At 43.7% G+C, this 13,098-nt stretch overlaps 1 protein-coding gene across 1 annotated transcript in view; it reads left to right on the forward strand.

Annotated features, from left to right (window-relative positions):
• The window catches only part of ANO2 (anoctamin 2), a 355,236-nt gene that overhangs the window by 221,474 nt on the left and 120,664 nt on the right, over positions 1 to 13,098 (forward strand). Inside the window, exons 18-21 of the mRNA XM_075603059.1 lie at positions 3,751 to 3,952; positions 9,715 to 9,826; positions 11,193 to 11,250; positions 12,478 to 12,578. Of these exons, the coding sequence (XP_075459174.1) occupies positions 3,751 to 3,952; positions 9,715 to 9,826; positions 11,193 to 11,250; positions 12,478 to 12,578 (473 nt within the window). The remainder of the gene's footprint in view (positions 1 to 3,750; positions 3,953 to 9,714; positions 9,827 to 11,192; positions 11,251 to 12,477; positions 12,579 to 13,098) is intronic.

The following is a 13,098-nucleotide window of genomic DNA, read 5'->3' on the forward strand; positions in this document are numbered from 1 at the left end:
TGTCTCTTCACAGCGGCTGCCCTCATGGCAAGGAATCCACTTTGGGTCCCACGAACACTGCAGTACAACTGGATTCTTACTGTGCTTCTCCATCGCAGCTTGGTCTTCCTATTCCATGCCTTGTGGAAAGTAGACTGTAGTACTACAACGGCATTGCAGTCATGCTTACAGGCGTGCAAAACTTGCTCAGGCAGTTCAAACTGTGCATGTACCCTTGTCTTCACAGGCATTATTTTCTGTGGGATACAGACGCTTGGGCCGGGCCAATGCCTTTTCCTGTAATGGAGACACCTGTGCATTACTGTTCCACACAACTTCCTTTTGTTTTTACCCTACCGCCATATTTTCTATGTACTGCTTCGGTGACCCAAGTGTCTGTTTTAGGTTTGTAACCTTTTTCTCCAACTTCATCTGAGAAACCTCCTGCTGGGCAGCAGTAGAGTCCAACGTAGCATCTGCTCAGTCTGCAGAGCCTCGTGCTCCTCGCCCAGGTCATGCTTTTGTTTCTCTGCCATCTTGTGGCCAGCACGCTCAAACTCCAGGTCCTTCCTCAGGTCTTGAAGCTGTCCTTCTGTATTTCTTTTTCCACTCACTGCAGCTGTCTGTTCAGCTTCTTTGGAGTTGAGTCGCGATTCCACATCTGTCAGCTGATTCAGAGCAAAGTTTAACTCTATTTCATTTTTCTCTATTTCTGTCCTGCAGCTGACAGTGCTCCTCCCGGACCTGGTCCAGCTCCCGCTGCAGCCGGGCCCTCTCATTGGCCGTGTGGTCCAGAAGCTTGCGTGTATCGGCCATCTCGAGTCTCATAGCACAGTGTCAGGTCGGTCACCTGGCGGACACCTCCTCCCTCTCTTCCTTTTTGGTGAGCTGTATCTTGAGCTCAGCAATTTGGTCCTGCAAGTCTCCCATCAGGGGCCTTCACCTCTTCCCGGTGCTTGCTGTGGGTTTGCATCAGCGCCTCCTTCATATTTTGGAGCTCTGCAGTTGTTGTCGCTATGATCTCCGCTGCTTCTGTTTCCCAGTCCTGTTTCTCCTTGGCGTACTGACTCATGGGGATGGAGCTGCCTCTCTGCTCTTCCAGTTCTTGCTCCAATGTCTTCTCATACAGAGTCACTTGGCATCTAAGCTCCGCCTCTAGCGATGCACTGGTGATGCGCAGCGTGGCCTTCAGCTTCTCAGGCTCCTGTGCGGGGACATACTGTGTACTCATATTCTCCTGTTGCACTTGTACTTTGTGAGAAGCCAGGAAACTTTCTTTCTTTCTCTTTCTTTCTTTCTGTAGAACTCGCTGCTTCTCTGCATCCGCCTGTTTCTCCTTGGCCTTTTGCAAACTCATGCGCAGACCTTGCACCTGGCTCTGCATTAGGTGTGCTTCTTGCACTTCTAACCTTTCCTGAATCAATTGCTTCTTCACTTTTTCTGCTTGGCGAAGCTTCTAATTTCCTTCACTGATCTGGTCAGTCGAGTCTGCATTTTTCTGTTGCAGACTTGTATTTGCTCTTTTTACCGTCTCTAAATGAGTCAGGATCTCTTCCTCAGCATCCTTCACTTCACAGAGCTTTGTGCTGAGGGTGTGTATCTCTTTCCTTACCTTACCACGCTCTGCTTTGAGCACGCGAGCCTCTTGCTGAGAAACTTCTAACTAATGAAGTTGTGAACATCTTTCTGGGACATCTCACAGTATAGTTTCCAGTCAGTACTCGTTTTCTCTGATTCGCTCGGATTTCTGTATAATTATGAATCCATTCTAACCAAGGAAAAATAGGGAAGGGGTATAACTACAAACAATACAATCAAATAAAAACACAACAATATGAAAGAAATATGGTGGAAAAAATAAACAGGTTGAAAAAGTCATATCATAAAAAATATCAAAAACAAGAAGAGAATAATAAACCAGAATGCAAAGTTCTCGGAGACTCAAGAAAGCTTTCCACAGGAACAACCACATCCAACCACGAAATCTACAAAACAAGGCTTTTCCTCTTGTTATGTGTGTATGTGTATGTGTGTGTGTATATATATATATATATAATTATTAAGGCTATGGTGGGTAAAAAAAGTGACAAAAACCCTCCACAGTAAAGCATAAAGCAACTGTAAATATTACTGTATGTTCATTTGCATGTCTTAGACAGGTCTGCAACCCTGTCTTTCCCCATTATCGCCCAGCATACAGCGCTTCCACTGCAGCAAGGGATTCTGGGAAATGACATGCAAATGAGCACTCAGTGCCACCTTTTGTCTCAAGCTCGTATTACACAAGCAAATCCTCAAGCCAATGCATGCTGTTTTAAACACAGCTTTTAGACAGAGGCTGGGATGAGATGCAAAGCCATTAAACCCACTCACAGACATGTTTCAACCTTGATGGGTATCATCAGTGTGAGGTTGGTCAACCAACAGTAATATTTACAGTTGCTATATATATATATATCTACAAAAACACAGAAAAAACAGGCGCACTCATAGCGTAAAATTGTATAACAATAAATTTATGGAATAAGGGATAAAAATACACACTCACAAACAGCTGAATAAAATGCATTTTTGAGTACAACTCAGCCCGTTCAGACGCAGGAACCCAAAGAGGAGTACTTCGGTGTGATGTCCGCGGTGTGTCTTGCTCCGGCGCTACACAGAGCATACACTGAATCAAATCTCGCGTGAGCTCGATGACATCAGCGAGGTTTCAGCCGGAGAGAGTTCACAGTGTAAACAGGAACTTGAAGGTCTCCTGATGAAGTCTCGTTCGAGACGAAACGCATAGAGATTGCTGTGGAGCCTACTGTCCAGTTTGTATATTTTATACTGACACTCATCTGCATATATTGCACTTTTGCTGCGTTGCTAGCATTTTGCTACCAGCCATTCAGACATTCAAGTTCCTGTTTACACTGTGAACTCTCTCCGGCTGAAACCTCGCTGATGTCATCGAGCTCACGCGAGATTTGATTCAGTGTATGCTCTGTGTAGCGCCGGAGCAAGGGGAAGGCGGCGTCCCTCGTGGCTTTCGGTCCCTGCTGGGACATAGAGGGGCTGTTGTGGCGAGACACACCGCGGACATCACACCAAAGTCCTCCTCTTTGGGTTCCTGCGTCTGAACGGGCTGAGTTGTACTCAAAAATGCATTTTATTCAGCTCTGTTTGTGAGTGTGCATTTTTATCCCTTATTCCATAAATTTATTGTTATACAATTTTACGCTATGAGTGCGCCTGTTTTTTCTGTGTTTTTGTAGATATCCTCAAGGAAGTGGAGTTCCCTTCATTCGGGCTGCAGAGACTCTTTTGGATAGCAATTGGAATATCTTGGGATTTGTATATATTTTTTATATATATTTTTCTGGACATTTTCTTTTTTATGTATTTTTTATGCATTTTATTAGTTTAATACATTAATTTTTATTCCATCCACTGTGCTTAGCATAGGTTTTTTATTCTTTTCTGTATTATTTTTACTTTTATTTTTACGATCACCTTTTATTTTTATTTTTATAGAGATATTATATAGTGATAGGTTGGCGCTAATATTTTTTCTCTTGATATATATATATATATATATATATATATATATATCTTTGATTTAGTTATTCATGTACATTTCACTAAGAAAAAATAAAACGATTAAGTTTATTACGCCGTGTGTGATGATGAAATACATGTTATTAACCTTTGTAATATGAGATCATGTTAAAGCCATTGATTAAGCGCTTGGACTGAAAACATTGACATTGTGAATACCTTTTTTAGATGGCGCTGACATTCTCAGCGGTGTTTGGAGTGATTATATACCGGATCGCAATCGCAGCAGCCTTGTCACTTAGTACCGATGAAGGAACTAGGTCAAATGTCCGTGTCACTGTGACTGCTACCGCTGTTATCATTAACCTAGTCGTAATACTTATACTAGATGAGATATACGGAGCTGTGGCCAAATGGCTGACGGAAATAGGTAAGTAACTGTTCCAATCTCCATTTCTATGTTCTCCATTTCTAACCGATGTTATATGTTGGAAACATTTTATAAAGGAATTTAAAAAAATCATTTTTAAAAGAGAGAGGCTGTTGCTTTGACATAGAAAACAAATCCCCTATATTAATACTGTTTAGGATTCTTCATATCCGGTATTTCCAGTCATGCACCAAAACATACTATATTTCCCTTTCCTTTTCACACAATTCCAAACTCTCGCTCCAACGCTTTCATTGTTTAACAAGTAAGATCTTGTGACGGTTCAGGGGATTCCTTCCCCCCCATGTGTCCCTGGCGTCCCACGCTTGCCTACCCCCTCTGATCCTTCACCTGCTAGTCTCCCTTCCTCTCCCCGCAGCTGTCCCTCTCCGGCAGCCTCTGACATCATCCCGGCGTCAGCGCGCGCTCCCCGCAAGGCTCGCGCACCCGCTCGGTCTCCTGTTCCCTGCTGCGGTGTTCCCTGCTCACGACCCCCCTCAGTCTCTACTCCTGTCCCCTTACGTCCGGTGGCTTCTCCCTCCGTTTCTCCTTCATCCTCAGCGGGTGCTCCCGCGGCGCTCCGCGCGCCTCGTGACGCAGCCTGTGCGCATGCACTCTAAACTTACAGAGGGCGCGCGCACACGATCCTCCTCTAGGCTCTCTCAGACTCCTGGCTCCTCCTCTCATGCCCTGCAGGCTATCTCCCTCACTGGCTCACCTGTCTTCTCCTCTTCTCCTCACCTATCCCTGCTGTCTCCCACTTCACCATCTGCTCCTCCTCTCTCTCCTATTGGTGTTCCCTCCTTTATAACTCCTGTCTGTCCTTTCTCTCATTGCTCTGCATAGCTCTTGTTACCTCTGTGTGTGCAGTCCTATGCTTGGCTCTCCTCTGTGTTCCAGCTTTGTTCCTGCTCCTGCTTACCCCTGGATTTCCCTGGTTTGACCTCTGCTCGTCCTGGACTACTCTGCTCTCTGTTGCCCTTGAACCCTGCCTACAAACACTACCTTGCTGACCTCTGTGACGCCTGGACTTTGGCTTACGAACATTACGATTCTGATTTCTGTATCCCTGACCTGTTACCATGGGCCGAATTTGCGATCAACTCTCTTAAAAATGAGTCTATTCAAGAGTTTCCTTTTTTCATTAATTTTGGCTTTCAACCTAGCAGTCTTCCCCTCTCCTCCCCCCCTTCTGGTGTTCCTGCAGCTGACTCCCATGTTACGACCCTGCAGAATTCTTGGAAAAGGATCCTTAAGTCCCTACGATCTGCTGTCTCTAGACAAAAAACCAAAGCAGATCGTCGTCGCCAACCAGGTCCCTCATTCAAGCATGGTGACAAAGTGTGGTTGTCCTCGAAGAACATTAGGTTTAAAACTCCATCTCCCAAACTGTCACCAAGATTCCTGGGTCCATTCAAAATCTTAGAAAGAATCAACCCAGACGCCTACCGCCTAGCTCTACCCCCCACCATGAGGATCCCTTCCGTATTTTATGTGTCCCTACTCAAGCCTTTTGTCCAGAGCTCGCACTTCCCGGATCCTTCCCATAAACCCAACCCAGTGTCCACTCTAGGACAACAAGAGTACGAGGTTCACTCTCTCATTGACTCGCGCTGGTCAAAAAACTAGCTCCAGTTCCTCGTCCACTGGAAGGGCTATGGTCCGGAGGAGCGTTCATGGGTTCCGGCACGTCACATTCATGCTCCCAAACTTCTCCAGCAATTTCATCTAAAACTTCCCCAGAAACCGTGGCTGGATCGCTCAGAGATCGATCCTCAAGGGGGGGATACTGTGACAGTTCAGGGGATTCCTTCCCCTCCATGTGTCCCTGACGTCCCACGCTTGCCTACCCCCTCTGATCCTTCCCCTGCTAGTCTCCCTTCCTCTACCCGCAGCTGTCCCTCTCCGGCAGCCTCTGACATCATCCCGGCGTCAGCACGCGCTCCCCGCAAGGCTCGCGCACCCGCTCGGTCTCCTGTTCCCTGCTGCGGTGTTCCCTGCTCACGGCCCCCCTCGCTCTCTACTCCTGTCCCTTTACCTCCGGTGGCTTCTCCCTCCGTTTCTCCTTCATCCTCAGTGGGTGCTCCCGCGGCGCTCCACGCACACGCTCCTCTTCTAGTCTCTCTCAGACTCCTGGCTCCTTCTCTCATGCCCTGCAGGCTATCTCCCTCACTGGCTCACCTGTCTCCTCTTCTCCTCCTCACCTATCCCTGCTGTCTCCCACTTCACCCTCTGCTCCTCCTCTCTCTCCTATTGGTGTTCCCTCCTTTATAACCCCTGTCTGTCCTTTCTATCATTGCTCTGCATAGTTCTTGTTACCCCTGTGTGTGCAGTCCTATGCTTGGCTCTCCTCTGTGTTCCAGCTTTGTTCCTGCTCCTGCTTACCCCTGGATTTCCCTGGTTTGACCTCTGCTCGTCCTGGACTACTCTGCTCTCTGTTGCCCTTGAACCCTGCCTACGAACACTACCTTTCTGACCTCTGTGACCCCTGGACTTTGGCTTACGAACATTACGATTCTGATTTCTGTATCCCTGGACTCTGGCGCACGGACACCACTACTCTTACTCTGAACTCCAAAGGCGTTGCAAGTATTACTAACCATCTCTCTACAGGCCCGGCAACGCCATACCACACTCTGGGCACGCCCTCACTGCTGTGGGTGCGTGGTAATACCCTTCCCACCTCAGTACTGGGGACTGGCCAGGTCTGCGGGCAAACAGGCGTGACAGATCTTAACTCTGCTGCAGCTACTTCTTATCTCTGCTGCAGCTACTTCTTATCTCTGCTGCAGCTACTTCTTATCTCTGCTGCAGCTACTTCTTATCTCTGCTGCAGCTACTTCTTATCTCTGCTGCAGCTACTTCTTATCTCTGCTGCAGCTACTTCTTATCTCTGCTGCAGCTACTTCTTATCTCTGCTGCAGCTACTTCTTATCTCTGCTGCAGCTACTTCTTATCTCTGCTGCAGCTACTTCTTATCGTGCTATTGTTTAGAAAACAAACGAAAAAGAGTGCATTGCGTAGAAAAAGCTAATTTTCACCTGCAATGTTTAGTGGCACACAGTACATCATTAGGTCTTATTCCTGTTCTTATATTGGCCTTACATTTTCTTAGTCTTCGCATCGTGCGCAGCGAGTTCATATATATAACTGCAGGAAGAATGGCTGTGCCTCATTGCATTTGACTATTACGTCCAAGAAAAACTTGACGGCCTACTGTATTTTAACTCATTGCTGGTGCTCAAAAGTGGCTCATACGTGCAATATTTGTATACATATCATTTGCATGTGTGCACAACAGACAACATCCAAACTTCCGCTCAAATTAAACCCCATAGTATCATTTTTTTTCCTGTGACAAAAAGTTGTCGTCGGCGCTTCACAGCACATCAATATTAATTTTATTTACTGGCGCACAGACGCAAGGATTTAACGATGTGGGTGTGAGGTATGGCCTATAGGTGGCGTTATCCCCTTCCAGACTCCCTTCCTCAGAACCCATATTTCAGGGTTTGGATGGCGCTAGCGCCACAGTTAGCTAAGACTGGCGTAAAATGTGCGTTTTTGCATATGATTAGCTTTGTGGATTCGAGTTAACCTCAGGGAACATAATCTCGGTGGAACTGGGCCAATAATCTATAAGCATCAAATGGCTATCCGGCAAAAATGCGGTATTTCTAGCAGGCAAGTCATTGACCTGTTCCTGCTTAAAATAAAGTATTTTTTATCGCACGTCAGAATAACCCTAAATATCAGAACCAAACATCAAAATTACTTCGTTATACAATTTGACTCATTTTGATGATGGCTTTCAACTTCATATACCCGGTGATATAGGGCTACTTCTAAAATGACTGCAAATTGTTATCATGTATCAAGGCCGGTGTTAAGCCTATCGTATTTACAGTATGTATATAATGACCAGTACTGTATATACAATATAACACAAACCAGTCTGGAACACAATAGGTGCTAAGAAGGTACTGTATTACAAACAGTTTACAAGATATCAGCCCCTCAGATGCCCCGGCGACTATACAATGCTTTACTAGCCTCTTAGGTAGGCAAGGCGTAGGTAGTATAGTGTTAAGAAGGTATTAACCCCTTGGGTGCCTGTGGTATGTATTGGTAGCCTCAGGCATGAAATGAGTTAATGCATTTTCTGCTATAGTGTTTGTAATAACTCTTATTATTACATACTTCTACGGTAGACGTATAGAAGATTCCCCTCCGTCAGTGCGTCACTCGCTGTAATTAACTCCTATTTATTAGTATAGCAATTTTTATATTGTCGCAATGTAGATGACATAGGCCGTAACAGTGCTGTAAAAACACGCGTTCTTATTTTTTTATACCGGATGCGATATGAACGCCTTTTTAATGGAGTTTGATGATCTTAGGCCGAGGGGTTATTTATCAAAGTATCCCGAGTGCAGAACGGAGGGAACATTAGTGCTGAAAAATAGCGCTAGATTAATCAGATAAAGCATTTGTCTTTTTCTTAATAAATGTGGCGCTGTTTGACTTTCGCCGCTAGGAAACGGATAGATAACCCTGAATCTATTTTGGGTTTTAAAGGCTTCTGTGAAGCGTAAGAGACCGATCCGCACCGGGCGGTAACGAGGATACTGAGTCACAGTCTGAGTCACAGGCTCAGCCCACATATAATAGGAGAGCAAATGAGGGCAAGAGGAGTCTCATGGAAACACAGTATACAGCAAATATCCTTTCAGGGAGCTCGTGTGGGGCCAGTATGGACAAGTTGGCAAATAACAGCGAAAAGTGACCAGTGGGACTATTTCTGACTAGATAGAGCCTTGTGTAAGCAACCATCAGGCAGAAGTAGAATAAGGAGAGTGGGATTATCTGAAAGAGGAAACGGCCAACACGATGATTGTAATCATGTGTCTGTAGCATGAGGCACCAGCTCATATCCATGCCAGCGGTACAAGCATCACCACTGGTATTACGGCAGGTGATGAGGTGTCTGGTATTTGTGGAAGAGTATATCGTGACCGCTGTGTTGCCGAGTTCTAGAAAATTTTCTATAATGTGCTTTATTCTTTTAATATCCTCTTTTTATCTCATGTTATACTACAGCTCAATGTAGCATTTAAATGCTCATCTTAAGGGCTTTGGAGGTTAAAATAAGTTTCTCACCGAGGAAAATAAGTGAATGGAAGGAAGCTCAGACTTGTCCTGTCACATCGCATCAATTCAATGACATTATAATAAACGTATTGGCCAGTAACACAGCGTTAACACACAATCCATTTTTTTTCCAGTAGATAAACAATTCAGCTTAATGTTTCAATTCTGATTTATGCTATTTCAATATGTGATTGTTCATTCAAACATTTGTTCATAATCATATTCAACTTGCACTCATTTGAGCTACAAGACACGTCATGATTTCCCCTCATTTATCCGTTTATACATAGAGCCACAGGATTTACTTAAATCCCATTGCCGCCAGTCCTGATTTCACAGATGGGGTTTGGATTCAGTAAAACTGGTTTATCCGTCACTAATCTGCAAGGTTTGAGCCTCACACAGGACCCTCTTCAAAAAGAAGACATTTAAGTTAGAACTTTGATCTTCACTCAAAGTTTTACCTCTGTTTTAACACCAACAATTCCTGAAAAGACAATTATTTAAGATCTGTTTTTGTAGGATGTATAAGAAAGTGTATTAGTAGCATATTGCTGTGTTTTCTAAGTTATTACAAAGCCTTTAAAACTATTGCAATTTATTTTTTTCAGAGGTACCAAAAACTGAAAGAACGTTTGAAGAAAGATTGATATTAAAGGCTTTCCTTCTGAAGTTTGTGAATTCTTATGCCTCCATATTTTATGTCGCCTTTTTTAAAGGGAGGTAAGCAATTCTTTAGATTCCATAGAGCATGTTTTAAATATGGTGATATTCATTGTCACAGATTGCTTCTGGAGTGCGAATATCCTCTTGTAAGGCTGTAGTAGCTTCGTATTGTGTGAATAGTTCATTTTCCCACGTTAAAGACTAAACTAATAAGCACAGATTCCTTACGGCTAATTCACTTGAATATGATTTAAGGAGGGATGAGGTTTAGCATCGTTTTGTCCATATCCTTGGCAGTCACTAGAAAGTGTGTGATATGCTTAGAGAAGGAATTACTGTCCGTGAGACAAGCGGCCAGGAGAACACAGGTCCCACACGGGTATCCCTGTAATATCTCATAATAGAAACCAGAAAAACACCGGGGAATTGCAATATTAAAATGAAAGGCTGCTATGCTCTGTACGGCCTGATTTAACTTTATATGGGATTCACTAATCGGACATTAACTGCCATTAAAGTAAATAGGATGTAATACCCCGTGTTAGAGCTTCATGTTCCTGCCCTACCATAGGGTTATGGCTACTGTGCAGTTTCCTGCCGTCGGGCGCTGGAAAAGATCTTACAGCCTATTAAAGTCTGTGGGCTGCGAAGGGTCTTCCAGTGCTGGCGGTATCTTGGCAGAATGAATATTATATAAATATCTCTTTCAAATGTACTTGGTGCAGGAGAGGAAGTTTTCTTATAGAGGGAAATATTACTTAGAAGAGTGTTTGGATGTTCAGTCTGGGAATAAGATGGAGTCCTGTCAGGGACACCTTCCCCGGCCTGCAGAATGTGGGCCTTACGCAGCGGGAGAATGTAATATTTCTTATTAGTATTTACATGGGAATAATGTGTTTGTTCTGAATACTGAGGTTTCTCATTTCTGAGAAACATTGGTGGAATGTGAAAGTCGTTCATCAACACATTTTAATGCATTAATACAGGGGTGCGCAAAGTGGGGGGCGCGAGATCCCCTGCGGGGGCGCGGCGGTTACAGAGGCCCTGTGCGCTTCCCCAAGGCATTTAAATTAAATGCCGGGGAGCGGCGACGGCTTCTAAATTCCCTTACTTTGGCTCAGGCGGCTTATGGCAACGTGACATCAGAACGCAGGAGCTAAGGTATGGTGGGGGGTGAGGAGTGGGTGTGGGGGGTGAGGAGTGGGGGTGGGGGGTGAGGAGTGGGGGTGGGGGGGTGAGGAGTGGGGGTGGGGGGTGAGGAGTGGGGGGTGAGGAGTAGGGGTGGGGGTGAGGAGTGGGGTGGGGGGTGAGGAGGGGTTGGGGGAGAGCCGGCAGGGGAACAAGATTGCGCACCCCTGCATTAATAAATAGCATTGTAGAATAATACATTGTAAATGTAAGTTTCTGATTATTTTGTTCCTAGGTTCGTTGGGCGGCCTGGCAGCTATGCATATATGTTCAATGATTACAGAGTAGAAGAGGTTAGTACAGGAAATAATTAATGGTTATTAAAAGGATTTGTGTAAAAGCATAATTACAGTTAAGAATATTATTTTGTGTATATGTTAAATTCTGCTAGATGTTTAAAGCAGCAAAATTGGGAAAATCCTGATTAAAAAATCCATTCTGTAGTATTAGATAATACTGTCTGCATTTTTTTAAAACTCCTGTTACCATTTTTTTTAATGCACGGATCATTCTTTGGTTGCTATAACATCCATTTAGAAAGTCGTATCCACTTCCTCTTTTGAAAAAGGCTATCGCACACACCTTGTTCAGCTCTGGCCTTTGGTAACAAAGTATCACAAACAAATCTGTTGCTGTGTTCCAAACAGCAGACTTTTCATTACTGTCTATTACTCTGAAATCTGTGACTATAATGTGTTATTCTTAGTAATATAATGTTGCATATCAGCTGCAGCAGGTCACAAACTGCAGCATAAGTTAGAAGGCGGCCATTTTGTTAGGCACACAATCAGGATTTTTACAGTTTTATAACAGGAGCACCAAACGATTGCCAGCTTGGGTAAGAATGTAACATTATACATTGCCACAGGCTATACAGATACAAATAAGAAGAAAATGAGGGAAAGTAGTATTTCTGCCTTAATGGCCATTGTGGTTTTTTTTTGTAATTGCTAAAACCGCTTTGGTGTTTATTTTAAAAACAAATTGTAGCTTAGATAGGAGCCATTGCTAGTCTCTTCCATCGGTAACAGCTACTGTGCTTTTGAGAATAACTCTTTGGGTAGTAAGGGCATAAATGTCACACTTAAAATATGCATCAATTATTACTGCAATGATCAATCTATTTCTGGATTTGCTAATAATAAGTCCGATCTCTATGGGCTTTAGGAATCTCGCAGATCTCATCTTCTAGTATTACTTTTACTATACACTTCAAAGAAAGATCTCTGAGGTTTCAAAAGATCTGCACAGCATAATAATTCATCATTGAAAAACTCTTACGTTGGTCCACAAAAAGGTATCAGAACCTGCAGCAAATACAGTTCTCCAGGTTAAGTAGAACTTTGGACTGCATGATATGAGGGAAAACCCTGCAGTATTTAGTCTGTGTTATTTGTGGAGTGGCTATTTGTAATTGCATTTGAAAGCATTCTATAGTAAGTGTATTTGGGGAAATGATTGCACCTCAGAATGACAGAACTCACAATCTTTCCCCTTCATTGTTTCCTTTGTAACTGCAGTGTGCGCCGGGAGGCTGTTTAATGGAACTGTGCATTCAGCTCAGTATAATTATGCTAGGAAAGCAACTGATACAGAACAACTTGTTTGAAATTGGAATACCGTAAGTATTTCGGAACGTCTTTTTTATTCGTCCTAATAACATTGCACGTCCTTAACACAAATGACAGTACTTTATTCTTTGAATGTATTTGTAAATATGTCATGTTATAAAAGAAGATGAGCAAGTAAAGTCATTTGATTGTGGCATGTATAGTTTGTTTCGCCCTGATTACATTTTATAAGAGCCTTACACAAGTACGTGCCCCATTGCGCCAAGCTTCGTTAAATCAGGGCAATTAACATGATGTTACCTAAAACAGGAAACGACGTTATTTGGCTCGCGGTAAATGCATATCCACAAAGCTAATTATATGTAAAAATAACACCTATATTAAATCCCCTTAGCATAGCCTTAATGTCACGTTATTTCATGATTAAGCTGTATTATCTTCAAAAACGTGATGTTATGTAAGTCTAGGCAGTACTCCGAGACAGCATTAAGTACTCCGAGACAGCATTAAGTACTCCGAGACAGCATTAAGTACTCCGAGACAGCATTAAGTACTCCGAGACAGACAGTG

Source organism: Ascaphus truei, chromosome 5, assembly GCF_040206685.1.
Source record: "Ascaphus truei isolate aAscTru1 chromosome 5, aAscTru1.hap1, whole genome shotgun sequence".
NCBI lineage: Eukaryota > Metazoa > Chordata > Amphibia > Anura > Ascaphidae > Ascaphus > Ascaphus truei.